An 18,565-nucleotide genomic window follows, 5' to 3' on the forward strand; every position below is an offset into this window, starting at 1 on the left:
TCTTGCACTAGCTCTGCGATTGCATTTCTTCGTCTGTGTACTCCAGTTCCAAAAAGGCAGGACATTTTGGTCATTTTCTCCTCAACTTCAAAATCGTCCACCATCGTTGTTTTACCTTTTTTTGTAAATGACGTTTGCACATCTGCTTTGTAAACACTGGGGCGCTACTTCCGTCTACGTCACGCATGACCTTTCCAACGTGACTATGTAATGTGTGTGCAAGCTAGTCAAGCTAGTGCAAGAGGTGCATTTGTGGTTAAAAAGTACGTACTTTTTTTTTTTTAGAAAATGACCAAATGTTTTGCTAGATAAGTCCCTTATTCCTCGGCTGGGATTGTGCAGAGTCCTTTGAAGTTGCACTTTGAAACTGCAATTTGGACATTCAACTTAGTCGCTCTCAATAAAGTCCACTATATGGAAAAAAATCCTATTTTCCTTAAAAAACCTAATTTCTAGCAAGGTGGGATAAGGCAAAGTCTTTTAATGTCTGAAAAATTACACACTTCACCTTAAAGGCAAATACAAAGACGGAGAATGCAGACATTGGGTATCTCACAGCATGACAACTAAACCTGTTTGCAATAAAGCCTCTTTATACACGACACTCAGGCGCTTGAAGATTGTAATAGGAAGCCAAATTAAAATGTTTCATTGGCTCATGTGATGTAACACACATGTAACCGCGAGCAAACTATTTCTAGGCGCACAGACCTATCTCAGCAATTCTTCGTCGCCGTCTTTAGAAGCAACATTTTTTGAAGTTATTTTAAGTAGTTCAGAAGGAATAGTATAATATTAAAGTCTGGGTGGGGCAGTAGTGTGAGTTACCGCAATAAACTAGTATTGAAAGTCAAACATAAGCCAGCGTTTTGTTTTTAGATTAGACTGTAAATATATTCACTTAATTCATTTTTTATTGCCAGATAACAAAAAATAAGAATTTTGGTTTGACCTCCTTTATGTGAGCCAGGACTGTTTTTCTATACCTGTAGAACTCATTTAATCCTCAAGTGGCTATAAGTGTGTTTCTGTGTGTGTGTGTGTGTGTGTGTGTGTGGATGTGGCAATGTGAGGGTGTGTGCTTGCATTCATGTTTAACTTTAACTGCCCTTCCTCCCTTCTTGGCCTTATGACCTACTGACCCGTCTATGTGACCCCACACACAATCCCTTCACTTCTAACAAGGTTAAATGATTTAAATATAAGCTAAAGGTGAGCTAGATGCAATATTTGTACAATTACAAAAACATTGCAATCATAAAACTAAATCACAGGGCTGTTGTGCTCTGAAAAACACTCACAAAATCAGACTAGATTGATGGATGGCCTATTTAAACAAATACGGGCTTGTAATACAAGCACGTTATGGCAATTCCAAGCTAATAATTTCTTCAGTCACACTGATTACTGCTAATCTGAGTGAGCGTGCACAGGTCTCCACAAGCGTGAGTCCCTCCAAGCATGTTTATTTAGAAAGCCAAGTGTCAAGAGCCAAAAACCTTCCCCTGAGCAAAGGATGTCAAAACCCTGTAGTTTAGGAACCCATTCTTTCCATAGCCACCATTCGGCTGACACCGAAGGAAAACTAAACACAAAATATTCCAACAGAACGGACATCATTACAGAACAAATCCCTTTCCTGTCTGTGAGCTACATGTTCCGTACACCAGTTCCAATTAAACAGGAACTTCATCTTGATCCCACAAATCTTTTTTGGCTGGCTGAAAGTGTTAAAAGAATGTTAAGGCTCACAAGCCCCTCCTACCTGGGTTTGCAAGATCACATCCCCTGCTCTCCAGAATGTCCTCAAGTGGGGTGTCAAAGATAAAACGTACATTCTGCAGCAAGCCCTGAAAGAAACAACAGCTGCTGTCAGGTTTGCTTTGCCAATTTTCAACCGTTCACATATATCTCCCAAGACTGGGAAGTTGGGTTGGATTTACAGAACACTGGAGGATCAGCTGTAATTTATCACTCAGTTTCCAGCAACTTGCTTGGCATGCACTGCAGCTGCTAATACTGACTAAATTCCCTTACAAAGATCAAAAATGTATTAGTTACTATTCTTTATATCCTGTAGCTTAATGCATTCTACTGTCATGCACTTTACATTTCTCAATAATGTGAGGTAAAACATACCCTAAAATGGCTTTCTCGTGTAGCCCCTTTGGCCACATACATACGGCCACCTGTGGCGCTCAGGTGTTCATAGAAAGGTTCGTCTAAAATAAAGCTATCAATGAGCCCACAACCAATGTACAAAGTTGCCGTCTCTCCATGCACATAGAGTGTTACATTCTTCCACTGTGAATCGGAGAGGTCTACGTCCTCAAAGGAGATCACATTGCGTGAGCCGTCGGCCCACCAGTACACCAAATCTAAAGAGTTGGTTCTTCCATCCGAAACAACTTCAAACTGCCTGCGCTCTCCAGGGCCTTCCAGTGCAAGAATGGTGCCGCGGGATGTGCGGTCCTGGCGCAGAGTGGCTGTGAGAATGAAGCCTTCATTGTTTTGTATCTGCAAAAGGAGCTTTTGGAGCGCTGTGGAGCTAACCGAGGGGAGCTGGTCGAAACGGATGAAGCGGTATGCTGGAGCATCGTTGTCCAAACCTTTGAAAAGCTTCACGCCGATAGTCTTGCGTGAGATCCCACTGGTTTCAAACAAGTCAAAAACGGTTTCATCTTCCAGTTGTGCGTCTAAAAATAGGTACATGTTTTGTTATTTTACATTCAGTAATTCTATATTTAATGTGTCACTGTATATAAAATTTGAGACCATGTTTATTGAGCTACACAGAATATTTTACAAAACAGGACCATTTAAAATGAAGCCAAAAAGGTGATTAAAGATGGTGTAACACTTAACTGTATGTATATATACATATGTATATATATATATATGCTATAGTACAACAACAATATAACTCATATGATTCATGCTGGTTTAAGACCACACACATTCAAATAAGAAGTAATAAAGATTATTTAATACAAATGATCAAGGAAACAGTATTACCTTGAGATTTTGCGAAGGTGAACAGAAGCAAAAGGGCCAACATTCGAAGACACCTTCGGAGAATCATTCTTCTGTGAATAACAATGGTAACCAAATATTAATTCATGCTAATTAAATTACCTGCCCACGGTTGCTCTGTTGAAAACAAGGAGACCTCACCTAGCATTAAACATACGTTAGCAGACATACCCAAATCCACTGAATTTATCAGGCTGACCACTCCAAAGCATGTAAACGAGTTTGTATAAAACATATGCTGTGGTCTATACAGTAAAATTGTAAATTAGCTTTAGCACAAGTGTACAAACAAATACATCAATGGTACTCAAACCGCGAATTATACAAGTTTTTTTAAGGAATTTCCGTCAGGGCACAATCCTTTGAGATTTCAGTCGCGCAACCAAAATTGTCCATAAAACGTTTTTGTGATTACACTTGTTATATGTATATACAATAAAGTATTTTACTTAGCTACTAAACAATAAACGTTTGATCAGCGTAGAGTTGCTATGGTTACCTCTTCGCGCGCCTGCAACTGGAGAGTCTACCTGGCGCGCTCTGAATAAAACGTGATTATTGTGGTTGTTAAAAGATTTTGAGGTTATAACGCATATATAGCATATGTAAAAAGAATACACACTTTTAAAAGCCCACGCCACTTTTGTTTTGGCTTCACACGAAGCAGCAACAATAGAAAAGTGACAAGCACACTACTTACCCGAACCAAAGGTGAGCTCCGTGAATTCCCGCAAAAAAATAACTAACAAAAACTATACGTACAAGACAAAAATAACTCTCCGCTCTACTCCTCAGTCAGTTCCACAATGGTAAACCCAGAATAATGATCAAAAATTCATTGCGTAAAACCTGGAGATGCCACGGGTCCCCGAGCGCAAAGTTTAAAATGCGCGCACGACGCGGCTTACACGGTTCACGGAGGAATGCAGTCAATCATGAGGTGTTACTGAACAATGTCTTTATGTTCCAAAGCTGATACGTGATAAATCCAGATGATGCCGGACTCACGGGCTCCCTCCTCATAACTGATCTCCCTTGAATTTTATCACGAGGGGCGCATATTTGGTTTCAAAAGGGGAGGGTTTGGGGTGCTGGAGGAGGGTTGCGCTGGACTGGAGAGGTGCGGGTTGTTGCTGTGACAGCACGTCATGACAGTTTTCATTAGCTAATGCATTTCTGAATCGCGCCTGGGGCTGTTGGGGTAAGGGTGAAGACCTAAATGTGAGCATAGGTATGTGAGAAGGTTAAGATTCAAGTCAGGTTTATATTAAAAAGCACTAGAAAATAAGTGTCAGTAGACAAATGCCAGATACTTCATACCAATATATATATATATATATATATCAGAGAGAGAGCCAGTACATATGTACAGTATAACTATAACGTTACTTATAAATTAAAATAATATTTAAATAATTTCCATGCTGTAACACTATAGCGCAATTTCAAATACCAAATATGTCCCATAAATATTCAGACAGACAGACAGATAGCTAGCTAGTAATTTGTTACCCTGCTGCCTTAAAATTTTAAGTTCAGTTAACTAAAATAAGTTTAGTCAACTTGAAATGTTAAGTTGTAACAACTTAGATATTATAAGAGAAGTCAGTGACTTCTCTTATAAAATGGCATTTTTTAGTGTGAACTCAAAAAGTATTGAAAAAATTCAACCCAAAAGTATTGTTTAGTGTAAAACATGTTGAAGATTAGCTGATAGGCTGTCGATTTATTAAATCAGGGGTGCTCAACCCTGCTCCTGGAGATCTACCTTTCTGCAGAGCTTAGCTCCACACACCTGAACCAACTAATTAGGATCTGAAGGAGCACTTGACAATTACAAACAGGTGTGTTTGATCAAGGTTGGAACTAAACTCTGCAGGAAGGTAGATCTCCAGGAACTGGGTTGGGCAACCTTGCATTGAATGATGAGCTGTTTCCTCTGTTGAGAATGAATGTGGAAAGTCACGTGAAAGGAGGCAATGCCTCCATCACGATCTGATTGGATATGAGTGGTTATGTTCGGCTGTGATTGGTTCATGCAATCAATTCCGCCTCTTGTGATCGTGCTTGTTCGCGTTCGCGAATCAGTCTGAATGAACAATATAATGGCTTTGATGGGAAGACCAGTTTTAAAAAGTAATTAAACAACTCACACACTTAGATATAACCACTTTGTTACGGCCTGAAAACATGATCTATGGGAGTTTTAAATGAGTAATCAGCTTTATGAAATTTAAAGCACAAGAAAAATTCAAAAACAGATAAAAGTTAACTATTAAAAAGAATAGAACATAAGTTCACAAATAAAATATATTATTTAAATTGTTACTGCCTTATTTTAATAAATGTAAAAAAAAAACTTGACAAGATTCATGATTTTAATAAATAGAATATTGATTACATTGTTAATGTAAAAATAGAAAACAGAATTGTTTTTTTTTTCTGAAAGTCTAAGTAATCTTTTTTTAAGAAAATAAACTTTTAGGACTTCAGCACACTACTGATAGACAGATAGATAGATGGTCTTTATAAATTCTCCTTTACACTGAATATACCCGTAGGAACAACGAACACCTCACAGCACAACGTGGCATTTACCATTTAAGATGTATGACTTTAATTTGACCTGTTCTCTCAAGAGTTTCACATTCCTTTGAAAATGCACTCCATCCCTTTCTGAAAACACAAAGGAAGACATTCCATCAATTTTTTTGCAGAGTGGGAACATCTTATGAAAGCACATAAAGTGGAGATATACTACAGCAGATGAGACAGATGATGTACGTGTTTACAATATGCTCTAGGTGAAACAAATCAGAAAGAGCTCTCGCACAATCTGGCCTCAGCAGAGGGTTAAAAGAATGACATCATTGTATATTTCACTACTTTATGCTGGAAATGACATTATATCCTGTATACGTCTGAAATGAGAAAGTATCCCCATGAGCGCTGCCTTCTTTTAAGTGCCTGATTAGAGTGCACAAAATAACATTTCTTCCTTCCTTTGACCCGAATTGATGTGTCCGTGGAGTCTAAATTACAGTTCTTGGTTTTCAAACAGTTTCTAATGTTGTTTTGCCAAGATGTGTATTTTATAATCAGCTCTTGAGAAAGGTTCCTCGTTAATTACATAATGCATGCAGAACAGGGATGCCTGCCAAAGCACATACATCATATGATCATGAGCTTACCTTTTAATACGTAGCTATAAGTCAGTTTAGCTCTTAAAGGCCAAGTGCAGCTTTAAAAACATTCATAAAGTTCTATAATGGCTTTTTAAAATGAATTATAGAGCTACCACTTTGATGCAGAGGAAAGGGCACGTCATTGCACATATATTTTCTGAACTGTTCAATAAATAAATGCTCATAGTGTGAAAGTACAACTTTTTTTGTAGACTGCATACCTAGCAAACATAATCATAACGGAGAGAAGGATGTTCTGACCACTAGGCTTTTCCCATGGGGTCACTGGGAAGCTTACCAGATTGATTTCAATCCAGTATGTTCCAAGTTCAAAGCAGGAGAATCATCAATCAATCTTCTTTTTCTTTCTTGTTGCCTTTTGACCACTTCTTGTACAGATAATAAATGATAGGAGTCTTAGGAATCAAAACACTTTCTGGGTTTCAAACCTAAATAAAAGCAAACATATAGTAAACCAATGCACATAACAGATACATCTTATTAGCATGGACAGGAGTTCTGGAAACACTGAAAAACATATTTTGGTTTTCTGGTTGTGCATGTACCATTTTTGCTTAATATTTCTAAACAACCATGCTTTAAACCAAATTGCTCTTCATTTATCCAATGTGCTGTAAACATATTAGTAACTCCAGTCTCCATAGCAATCACAGCATAAGCTAGACAAAATTTATAGCAAAGCTTCTGATCCTTCTTACGTCACAGAACCTAATGCCCACATTACATAATAAGCAGATAGCCTTCCCCTCTCCTCACCTCCCAAAGTATTCATATATCTGTCATTAAAATGGAACATTTAGCTAATGACTTCCAGACTGACGTTGCACTCTATGAGCTAACAATGAGGGAATGCTGTACAAAGTCTTTAGAATTCCCATTTTATCTCAGCCATTTTACGTCTCTGGCCCCAGGGAAATCTTTTTTTTATTGTTATAATATATTTTTTGTTTCTCTCACTTTGTTACCAATTTATTTTTTATGTTCTTTTCCGCTTGGGCAATTTACACAGTTTCCAATCTTGTAAAAGTCAGAAATGGGTATGCATGTGTGATTTAATTTTTTGGAGTAATGCAAAGTGAAAGGCACCAAATGTCATGGGTTATGTGAGTTGATACGTTAAATTCTTTTGAAACTTCAAATGGGCATTTGCTCACATTTCGCTCTGAATGATTAAACTTAATGATTTTGTTACTTCTGGCATTATGCATAAAAGAAGTGAGCTGCAGACTAATATGCTACAAATATCAGTTTGCCATATTTTCTTATTGGAAACTCTTAAAGTGGGAGATTGATTACATATGAGAAAAAAGCACAAGATGTATCAATATAAAACACTGAGATGTCCAGTAAACATACTGTTTCTACCAAAAGCATTGAATTATTTTAAGTCTCCAGTTTCATAGTCAGGTTCTCTTGTTCAAACTGTGTGACAGGCAACATCTATAAATCAAACTTGTGGGTAATATTTCTTTGTCAGGAAAATAGAGATGATGTCATTGGATCAGTCAGTAAGATAAATCCGGTTTCCTTGCTGAAGTGGAAAAGTGTGGCCTGTGGTGGTTCATTTATATTTAGACTTTTCTGAATTGCCTAGAATTGACTAGTAAAAGATGTTTAAAAATGCCGCCACTGTGGTTAAGAAAGCATGCTCTAAATTAACTATAAATTTAAAAGGAAATATAATTTAATCACTTGATTGTCTTCTGTGGACAGTGCAAAATCGAAATTTTAGCGTGAAAAATTTAATTGTGCAATAGCTACAAAGAAACATATGTGTCTGACTTAATGCAGTACATACTTAAAAAAAAAAAAAAAAAAAAAAAAAAAGGAGAAGGAGAAGGAGAAGGAAAAAATGTACCCATTCCTCCATTAAGTGCATTCAGAGTTTTTAGACACAACCTTTTTTAAGAGTGCATGAATCCTGGTGTTTGCGGTTTCCCCACATCACTTCAAGGTATTTAGGTCACTGAATTCAGTCCTCTATTCAATTTCCTCTAGATAATTTGATGGGATTTTGATTTTGTGTTTTCTTCTATTTTTAATTAGTCTCTCAGTATTTTTGCCAAGACAGCCAATGACTATAAAGCTAGAAAACACCTAAATATTAGGGATGTAAAGGTCAATATCAGGGTAGTCTCAATATATGAAACTATAGGTCTTCTGGGCAAAAAGTGTAGTTTTTAAACTATATTTAAACTTCTTATTCTAACATAAAAGGTCTTTAAAGTTGTGTTTTGAGCCATTTGGCACAGTATCTGTCAAAAGAACTAAAACAGAAAGCACAGTATGGCTTAATCCCTTCATCAAGTCTGTTTTCTTGTCTTTCTTTCTTCAGTCGTAAAGAAATAATGTTTTTTGATTTCTCTCCATATAGTGGACTTCTATGGTGCCTGCATGTTTGAACTCCAAAAATGCAATTTAAATGCAGTTTCACGAGTTCGCCTGCCCATCCAGTCCTTATGGGCAATGGTAAACAAACTTGGCTTGCTGTCCTTAATGGAGGCTCGAACCCAAGGCTCGGCTTGAGCGCAGAGTTCGACCCCCCATTGCAATATTATCTTGAGGGAGAATGACAGACACAGAGGAGGAGAAGGGGAGGTGGAGGGATGCTGGAAGAACGGAGGCTGGGACGGTGCAATGAGAGCTGCTTATATAGGCTCGTAATGATGATTGACAGGACTGAATGATTAGGCTCCTCCCGAACCTACGTTTGGAACTTCATTTCAAAAGGCTCTAAACAGTCCCAGCCAAGGAATAAGGGTCTTATCTAGCGAAACGATCAGTTATTTTCTGTAAAGAGCATTTGATCTTTTTTGCACGTTCACTTTGTAAACACTAGGTTGGTACTTCTGCAGTGATGTAGGACGATTTTGAAGTTGGAGGAGATGGGAATTTTTCAACCTACCCTAAATGTATCGACCCAGATTACACAGACTATGCATGCAAATCGGAGAGCTAGACAAGACAAGCATTTGAGGTTAAAAAGTATATAAATTTTTTTAGAAAATAACAGACCGTTTCGAAAGAGAAGACCCTTCTTCCTTGGCTTGGACCGTTTAGAGCCCTTTGAAGCTGCATTTAAACTGCATTGGGAAGTTCAAACTCACGGACACCATAGAAGTCAGTTGTAAGATCAGTTGTAACAGTCCGGCCTCCATTGTTTTGATGCCAGAGCAGGGATGTAAGTTAGACAAGAATTGAGGGATTGAGGTGTTGTGTTGTTGGATGTAATAATGAACGTAGTGGTTGTCATTTACTCCCGACATCTGAGCTGGATTAAATTTGTTTGTGAAAGGAATGCACCTCCCGATCTACATATATCCGTCTATGTTCGCCCAAATCATTCGTGATCCAGCTTCACTTACAGCAGAAGTGAGTATAAGGGTTTTTTATGAATCTTTGCAATCGCCTTTCCTAATAATGCGCTAGTTAGCAAGTTTCGCCGCTAAAGTAAACAGGCTCGTCTCTCCACAGAGAGAAGAGAGGGGCAGGGCGAGCAGAGCTCATTTGCATTTAAAGCAGCCTCGACCAGAATGAGATGATTTTTGCAAAGCTGATTTTGGCAAGCTAAAAAGGGTGTTGTTTTACTCAACTATTGAGAATTTTTAACCAAAGTATATTATAGACTTTTAATTAAGACCCTAAAGAATCATATCAGCTTGTGGAAAATGGGCATCCGATGACCCCTTTAATCTGTCTATTTTTTGCTGCTTATTTCAAGGTTTAAATGGGATTTAGACCCCGTTTTGGACCCCATTGCATGACCACTGTGACAGCAGAGGAAATGGATGAACAGTGGGAGAGGCAGTCATTTAATTTTTCAAAGGTACTCAGAACAGAAGTGAGACTGGCAGGCGAACCGCTGCATTGTATTATTCCTTGTTTTGCTTATTTTACCTCCTTACTGTGCATGCATTCCTGGCCTTGCCCTTGGGCTTCTAAAATAGTTTCTCAAAAGTGGTTTACTGGTTAAAGGTTCAGCTGGTTTATAACACTCGCCCCTGGCTCCTGGTGGCTTGTGTCTCAATTATGAGGCTTGAATAAAGGTAACTGTACATTTTTTTTTCAACTAATGTACTCATTTCACATTAACAAAGAGCATGTCTGATGAAATCAGATATTTTTGTCTGTCCGAAATGTAGCCAGACATTTTTTCATGACGATAAGATCAGATTTCTGATGGTAAATGGGGTCAGTAGAAGTCATTCCGTTATCCCGGGGTTTCATTTGTCAAAGACCTCATGGAGGAATTTGAACCTGACGACCTTCAGCCAAACCTTTGATCCTTCCAGACACACTTGATCTTACTCGAGATGACTGATTTAATTCAGATGAAATAAAGCAAAGCTTTTCTCATGAATGACACTACATTCAACTTTCATTCTAACTGCCCAGACCCAAGAATGAACCCATGGAGCAAAACTCTGAGCTGTGGTCTTTTTTAATTGTGCTGAGGCATCAGTCCTCTTCTCGGACATGGAGTACATCAGAGTGTTCAATGGGGACTCTACCCAAAACAATAACACAAGTTCATGAGAAAATTTCCCCAGGAATTGTTCCCGCCTCTTGGCAGGGACTGTTTGAATTGGGTTAATTGGAGCTAACCAAACGCAGACGCTACTCTTTCCTAACTGGTAGAGGAACTCACTCATGAAACCAGCAGAAAACTTGTCTTTGAGATCAAATGCTGGTTTCTCTGCTGAGAGATTTAGAAAGCCAGGGGGATATAAATCTGAGCTGCTCACGTGTACAAATCACTCCTTTCGCATACGTTCTGTCTGAACTGTTCTCATAGTTCACCCAGAAATGCTGTCTTCGCTGTCATTCCAAATTATTTCCACATTAATTCTTTTGTGGAACAATTCTGAAGAATGTTGTAATTCTGTTGTTGTTGAACGTTAATGGGGTCCAAACAACACTATATCCAACTGGTTTCACTTTATGGACAAAAAACCCAATTTCTTCTGTGTTCAGCAGAAAAACGAAATGTGGTTTATAAAGACTACCTGTTTTCTATTTGGATGGTGTGTTCATAAGCTCTCTCTTGTTCTTCTGGCCCCTGTTGGAAAAACAAATCAAGTCAAGCGCTTAGGAGGCTTCCATCTGTGACTATAATGAGGAAAAACACAAATATCCACTTAATTATGGCTGTAGCACATTAACACTTCTTTTCTTGAGGTCTTTAAAAAGAGGAAAGCAGGTGAGAAGTTAGTTTACCAGGCTTTAGCAGCTGATGTGTCAAACAGAAAAGGATTCCAGCACTGAGATTCAGGGAATCAAGCTCCATCTCCACATCCAGATGTGAATTCAGCCTCACAGAGAGGTAGAGGAACATTCCTGTGGAGAGGCACTGGAGATGGTGAGTCATGGCTTTCACAGCCTGACGCACCCAAACGACTAGCCGCGATATAGGCACGTTCGGAGTTCAGTGGAAAATGTCTGTGTAGCCTAAAAGAGAGAAATGATTTTCAATATGTTCTTGATCCTCCTGTCAGAGGTTATTGCTACAACAGATCATACATTTAAACTTACGTCAGGTGATTGATAGCATCAAGTCTAAACATACAGTTAAAAACAAGCAATGAAGCTTTAATATTCCCCTCGTTTTTTAGAGACCTCTTCTTTAAGTACATGTCTGCTCAGGCCAAACATGAGATCAGTCTCTATTTCCCATAATCAGCACCAGCTTCCTATGGAGATACCCAAGTCATGCATGTTTTGAGTGACAGCTCTCTCTCCAGGGCTCCACCACAAATGAAGGAAATCAGAGGCCCTGCGCCATGGTTTGTTCCACAAATGTGCCCCAGTGAAACTCTTTAACACACTTACCCAGAAAGCTGTGATGGTTTGCAATGGTGAGAGATACGTCTAAAAAACATCATTCTCTTTCATCCAGACAAAAGGCTTCAAAGCTGCTAGGCTCTACTGCATTCTGTGGTTTAAACATGAAAATGTGTTAAATGAGGCTGAAAGTGATACATGCTACTGGTAGCTGGAAGCAAAATCAAATTAGGCTTAGTTTACCAGTAACATTTATCTGAAGTTACATTGTACTTTATTTTGCGATAGAGCAAAACCATATCCCAAACCAGTTTGCAAAAGCCTGGTCCACAATGTCTACAATCCAATGGTGCTAAACCTAACCTAATATCTCCAAAATTTAAAACTGAAAACTCTACTCTGTCATTAATTACTCACCCTCATGTCGTTCCAAACCCATAAGTCCTTTAAGATATTTTTAAGAATTCCAAGAGCTTTCTGACCCTGCACAAACAGCAACGCAACTGACACATTCAAGGCCCAGAAAGGTAGTAAGGACATCATTAAAACAGTCCATGTAACATCAGTGGTTCAACCTTAATTTTATGAAGCTACGAGAATTCTTTAGGTAAACATGTATGACCTAGGAAAACAAAAATAACGACTTTATTCAACAATTTCTTCTTTTCTGTGTCAGTTTTTGACTTTATTCATGAGAGTACACTGATAAAAATGATTTTGTGGTGAAGTAAGTACTACATAAAAAATGTAATTTCTACATTAATTTAGTTGAGGCAAGAATTAAAAATTAAAGTAAATTTTATATTAGTACTCAAAGTTTGTAGAAATGAAAGTTTGAACTAAAAAGTATATTTTACTTGGAATTGTTTATGTTTACAAGGATTCTTTAAGTAAATGTTAAGTTATGATCCCGTTTTTCCCATCATGCATATTTTTCACTGCTTTCAAGTTGTATTTACACTGTTTTATGGTTGCTTTTGTTGTTAGGTTTAGTAACTTACTGTTTTTTGATACCTGGAGTTAATTTTCTACTCAAAATGAGCCATTCATACTCAAACACTATCCACTGATTGTTACCATCATTGTGTATAGTGTACACAGTATTGAGGTCTCTGTGTTCAATTGGGTAGTAATTGTATTGGCTGGATATGTTATCTTAAAAAGATAACAAGCTGTTTAATTGCTTACTTACATGCTTGTAAGTGAACCACATGCTTTAAAAACATGCTTTTTTCCCAGTGCTATACTGTTTAAGTAAATTTTAAAAACTGTGACTGAGTGAAATGTACTTGAGCATTGCAGATTTAACTTAAAATAATTAAGTAGAAATGACTCATCAAACTCTAACTGTCCACATTACATTTACTTATTTTCTTTTGCTAATTTTACCTAACTTAGTTTTGTAGATTTTACTTAATACAATACTGAAGTTTTACTTAAAATTGATATGTGCTAAAACTTCCAAAATAAAAATTCGGTAAATCTTACCTTTTTTTAGTGTACCGCGATGCATGCATGTGGTGCTGCTGAGGCAGGAGCCTAACTGGAACACACTAGAACCTGCTGTTCTGTCTTGTGGACTGTTAAAGAGAATAAAACCATCAACACTCTTGCGCATTCAGTGGAGTAGACCATCAGAGCCAGATGAAACAGTGTCGAAAGGTTAAAGAATTCAGTCTTTATTTCTCTTGCTCAAACTTGGCTGTTTTTGTAAATCATAAGTACAAATCATCTAAATTTATGAAGTGATTTATATAAAAACAACCTGCCAAACTTATCAAATTGTTCAGCAATCTAAAGCTCTTTTGGGTATTGTTAGCCTGCACAAACAGATTTACAAGCCTAGGAATAGGAGCTCAGATATTCACAAATAATCAGCCTGCAGGTCACATGCCTATTAGACAGCTTTGAAAGGTCCAAATATCTAACAACAGACACTGCCAATACTTGATGCAGTCTACTGGCTGTCTGAAGAGTTCAGGCTTTGGGTCAAGCTGCACATGTAATACTGGTTAAAACTAGCTCGGAGCACATCGTAAATCAGGTATGGTGAGAATCTTCTTTTATGAGTGATAGAGAGAGCACTTGTACATAAGAACAGGAAGCCAAATCTCACTCTACAAATCCAGTAAAAGCTCATTCTTAGACAATGCAGGACTGAGGCATAAAGTATTAAAAATGCATGACCTACCGGTTTTTCCTTTTATCTCTGATGCTGTAAATGTCCAAGAAAAGAAGTTCATCGGGTGTTTAACAAAATGGCGTGCACCTGTCAAACAACAAACAAAAAAAACTTGAAATGTGAGAGTTACAAAGGAGAAAGTGTTGCATGTGACTGTCTAGACAAGAAATTGTATAATTTACTATAGTTCATTGTCTGTTTGTTCTTACTCTCCTTTGATTTAATCATCCAGATGTCTGTTCAGAAGAAAAACTTGGAAAGGAAAATGCAGCTTTATCAAAACATTTCCATTTACCAATCAGTTTGATCTACTTCGACTTTTTAATCATCACTTTGGTTATCTTGGCTTTAGTTCTACATCTTTTCAACATCATCTTGACTGGTCACTCAGTTAAAATTATTTAGTAATCAAACACTTAATCAAGGGCTGTGACCTGATTGATTTTTCTCACAAACACTTTACATCATTCATTTGTAATAGTGTTTTGTTTCTGAGACTGACAAACAATATATTTCATTGAAGTAAATAAAACATTAAAATCATTTTTACACGCTATTGAAATTAGTAATCTAATAGTTTAAAAAAAGTGAAATGAGCATTACATTTTAAATGCATTTGAAAGCAAAACAAAACAGGGATACAGTGTAAAGCAATCCATAGTCCATAGCAGACAGTGCTGTAAGAGCTGGCACTGACATCTGTTTGGATTCCAGGAAGAGTTTACACTGGATAAACATTTATTTGACTTGGCTTGCTTTTAAATTGAGCTTCCACACCAAGGGGGGCGACAGCCATGTCGGCACGTTCACACACTCCAGCCAGTCCCTTTATGATCAGAGCTTCTCATGATCTCATAGGCAAAATCATCAAATTTGCATGGTATTTTGCATGGCAAAAAAAAAAAAAAAAAAAAAAAAAACCTGTCTCTTATTTTCAAAACCACATTACAGTTCCAGTTTTAGTAAACTTTCTCCTCAGTGTCTTGACTGAATAGACCTAGTTTTCAAGAATGTGCCCTCAAATCAAACATAGCCGATTTCATTCAAAAATGATGTAAGTTTTGTGTGGTTAGAGGAGGAAGATTCAAGTCTCTAATTATGCTGTCTTAAGTACAGAGCACTCTGAAGCAGGACAGAAGGATGGATTTTTCTCCAGCTGTCTGACAGGCGGACAGGTTTAAGAGGCACGATGGAGATGCATGTCGAGCGCTTGCAACTTTGCCCCAGATCCAGTGACTCAGGAAAAGCCCTGGAGAGAACTCCCAAAGCTGTGGTGAGGTCCACCAGCAGAATATGATTACTTTAACATGCTGGGAGTCCCAACCCCCTCTTGAAAAGCACTTTGTCCAGTACAGGAGAGGAAACAAGACAGCAAAACTCTGTCAGGCATTGGTGACTCAGGAGAACTAAAAATATTTTCTTCTGCCTTGTACCTGTGATGTTGGTTTTCTTATGGTCTACTTTATCAACTCAGCCAGTTTAAAATTTTATTCTAGCATGAAGCATTATCAGTCTTTTGCATTTTTGTGATTTTTCACCACATATTTATGAGTTAGTGCTCTTGGACTTAGATATACTGGGAGATTACATTATTCTTCATATATTTCAAGTTTCATAATTTATTAAAAGTTCTTGGCCTTTAATTATACAGGACAATGATGGTGACCATAATTTTTTGGAGTTATGTACCGTTGAGATCGAACTGTACGAGAGTAGAGGACGCAGTGTCTCATTCCCTTCTCAGGGAACCAGGGTTACATATGTAACCTGAGACGTTCCCTTTGGAGGTACTCGAACGGTGTCCTCTAGAGGTCGCTATGGGGAACGGTTATACCCATGCTGCCATGCTAAGGGAAGTGCATGCCATGATAGAGGCGAGCACTAAGTACCAACTCCCTCAAGCTTAGGGAGTTGCCCCTGAGACATAGTGACAGCTGTTGGTGACATTATCCCCTTCGGCCAAAGCCTGAGCTGCATACCCAAAGACTTACCTGAAAGGAGTCAGAAATGCTGGACCTGGGGTAGAGCTCGAAGCTTGGAATCAGAAGATATTCCTTTAAGGGGATATATCGCTCAGGAACCATCCTACAGAACATGGGTAGCAACACCCTGCTCAAGGATGCTAAGTAGATTGGGATCCAAGGTGACCGGGGACAACCAACTCAGAGAATGGGCATGAGACTGAGCGTGAAACCCATATATAGAGAGTGTGCAGGAACTAGCGCATGTATTACTGTTACTTGGGGATTTAACCTGGCAGATGCTCACAAGGTATCAGGAAGGATACATACATGGAGTGGGACCCAAGGTGGCCGGGGTCTGAACCAACTCAAGAAGGGTACAGGCCAGAAGCGCGTGAATCCCTACCATACAGGATTTTAGAATGGATGCAAAATCTAGGTGCATTCCATACCACAGTGTGGATTTAAGAAAAGTGACCAAAGGTCTGTGTGGGCACTTACCATGACATGGATTTTAGAAATACCACTTATTAGAAATGGTGTGCTAGTAGATAACCCTCAGAATGAGGGGAGCACTGCTAGGCATTCCAAACAAGGCTCCAAGGGGAAGGCAGTAAGGGCGAAGCTCAGTTGCCCAGTTGGGGCAATGCTCAGAGCCAACCTTTAAGGTGAAGGGAGCATCGCTATGCCAAACAGACAATTAGCCGCAGCTAGCTGTCTGATAATACTGCCATGGAGCTGATACACTTGACCAATGTGAGAAGTCAGTGCTTCAGGACAGGCTTCCCGAGAGACAGGACGAAAACCTGATCCGCCCAGGGGTGACAAGCTCTAAGAGACCCTCCTGCAGCGTGGGGGGAGCATCATCATCCCCAGCCAAAGAGGCCTTGGAATGTGATCTGATCACAGGATATCAGATATTTCAGCAGAGACTAATCCATCAACTAAGTATGGCTGCATAGAGAGCAGCAGCATACCCAGCCCTCGGGCTGTTTTGTGGGTATTCTCTTAAGGGGGCATAAGCTACCAATCCAAGCAGACGTGTGCTTACTATCCCAATAGAAAGCATGGGCCCCGTTCTAGCAAGGCCTGCAGAACCTCAAGAACAAGGGCCTAGATTCGTAATCAATGCTCCTCAGAGCACTCAAAAGGGTTCCCGCAGAAACATCTTCCACTCACACATTGGTGAAAAATAGTGCTGACTCACTAGACCACCAAGACGGTATGGGTTAGGTCTGTATGATGATTGGGTGGATATCCTGAAACAGGACCCTCAGGGCAAGACACAGATGGAGTAAGAGGACCGAAGCCCTAGATGAGGTGCTGTAGTGGGGACCTGAAGGCCAAGAGCGGCCATGATCGTTTCCAGGTGGATATGATGAAGGCAGATCCAATTAGACAAGCAGACCATAACCATAGTCAAAGACCAGAGGGGGTGCTCGAAGAGGACCTAACAGAAAGAAAAAACACAACAGACAGGTCCCAGAAATACAGCAGAAGAGGCTAGACACATAATAACAGGGTCGTACTCACCCACCGTGGTTCCCGTGCATGACTCAGATAGGAGGCGAAGGCCAAAGTCTAGATCCAGACCATCAGTAAAGGTAGCTTTTATGAACATAAAAAGTGACCTAAACATCATAGGTCCGGTGGGAAGCGTGCAGGAAGATGCCACCAACCTTGGTCAGGTGGAGATGATAGTAGTTGCGGGGGAATTGAGAAGGGGAAGATATGGGTGGATGGAAAACCCCCTGAGGAAAGTGAGTAGATGTTTAGGTTTACTCTGATACTCTGCGTTGTCTGGATCACTTCCCTCAGGTCTTGCCTACCTTATCAAGGTCCGCGCCTCCTCCTAGAACCACCCGCAGGCAGGGGAGGGGCGCGAGTCGCGACACCCCCATAGACCTGCCCATGGAAGTGGCGGCCTGCTTAGTGGCACGGAGGTGGTGTGGCGCAGCAACCTCATCAGGGGAAAGACCCTGACCTATATCCAGATCTTTCGCAGATCAGCCTGGTATGCTTGAAGCACCGCCATAGTGTGCAACGCACCCACAGCCTGACCTGCTGCTGCGTACGCCTTGCCATTTTAACGAGATGTAACTTCAAGGGGAATAGATGGCAAGGAGGGAGTTTTAAGAGAAGATGATTCACCCATAGAAAGATAGCTAGCCAGTGTCTCTTCTACAGGGGACATCTTCTCATAGCCATATTCATGCATCCCCTTGATGTTAGCGCAATTAGAATGCTGAACATTATGGATGCGCGAAGAATACAGCCTCTTCCATACCTTCTCGATCTCTGCATGGAGTGGCGAGTCCTGAACCACGGGGAGCAGACAGTTGCCCCTCCTTTCTTACAACTTTCTTACAAAGAGAGACAGACGAGAACAGAGCTTTTTCATA

The 18,565-nt window shown here is 39.5% G+C and overlaps 1 protein-coding gene across 2 annotated transcripts in view; it reads right to left on the reverse strand.

Annotated features, from left to right (window-relative positions):
- The window catches only part of thbs2b (thrombospondin 2b), a 30,213-nt gene extending 16,560 nt beyond the window's left edge, over nucleotides 1-13,653 (reverse strand). Inside the window, exons 1-7 of one of the 2 annotated variants that reach the window (XM_051124139.1) lie at nucleotides 13,509-13,653; nucleotides 12,069-12,171; nucleotides 11,457-11,687; nucleotides 11,246-11,298; nucleotides 3,016-3,086; nucleotides 2,140-2,696; nucleotides 1,766-1,850 (exon numbers count right to left, since the gene is read on the reverse strand). In XM_051124139.1, coding sequence (XP_050980096.1) covers nucleotides 1,766-1,850; nucleotides 2,140-2,696; nucleotides 3,016-3,082 — 709 coding nt within the window. In that variant the 5' untranslated portion in view covers nucleotides 3,083-3,086; nucleotides 11,246-11,298; nucleotides 11,457-11,687; nucleotides 12,069-12,171; nucleotides 13,509-13,653. Of the gene's footprint in view, nucleotides 1-1,765; nucleotides 1,851-2,139; nucleotides 2,697-3,015; nucleotides 3,087-3,733; nucleotides 4,289-11,245; nucleotides 11,299-11,456; nucleotides 11,688-12,068; nucleotides 12,172-13,508 lie in introns of those variants that run through there. The other variant, XM_051124138.1, reaches the window with a different exon arrangement.
- Nucleotides 13,654-18,565: the final 4,912 nt, after the last annotated feature.

Source organism: Labeo rohita, chromosome 12, assembly GCF_022985175.1.
Source record: "Labeo rohita strain BAU-BD-2019 chromosome 12, IGBB_LRoh.1.0, whole genome shotgun sequence".
Taxonomy (NCBI): Eukaryota; Metazoa; Chordata; class Actinopteri; order Cypriniformes; family Cyprinidae; genus Labeo; species Labeo rohita.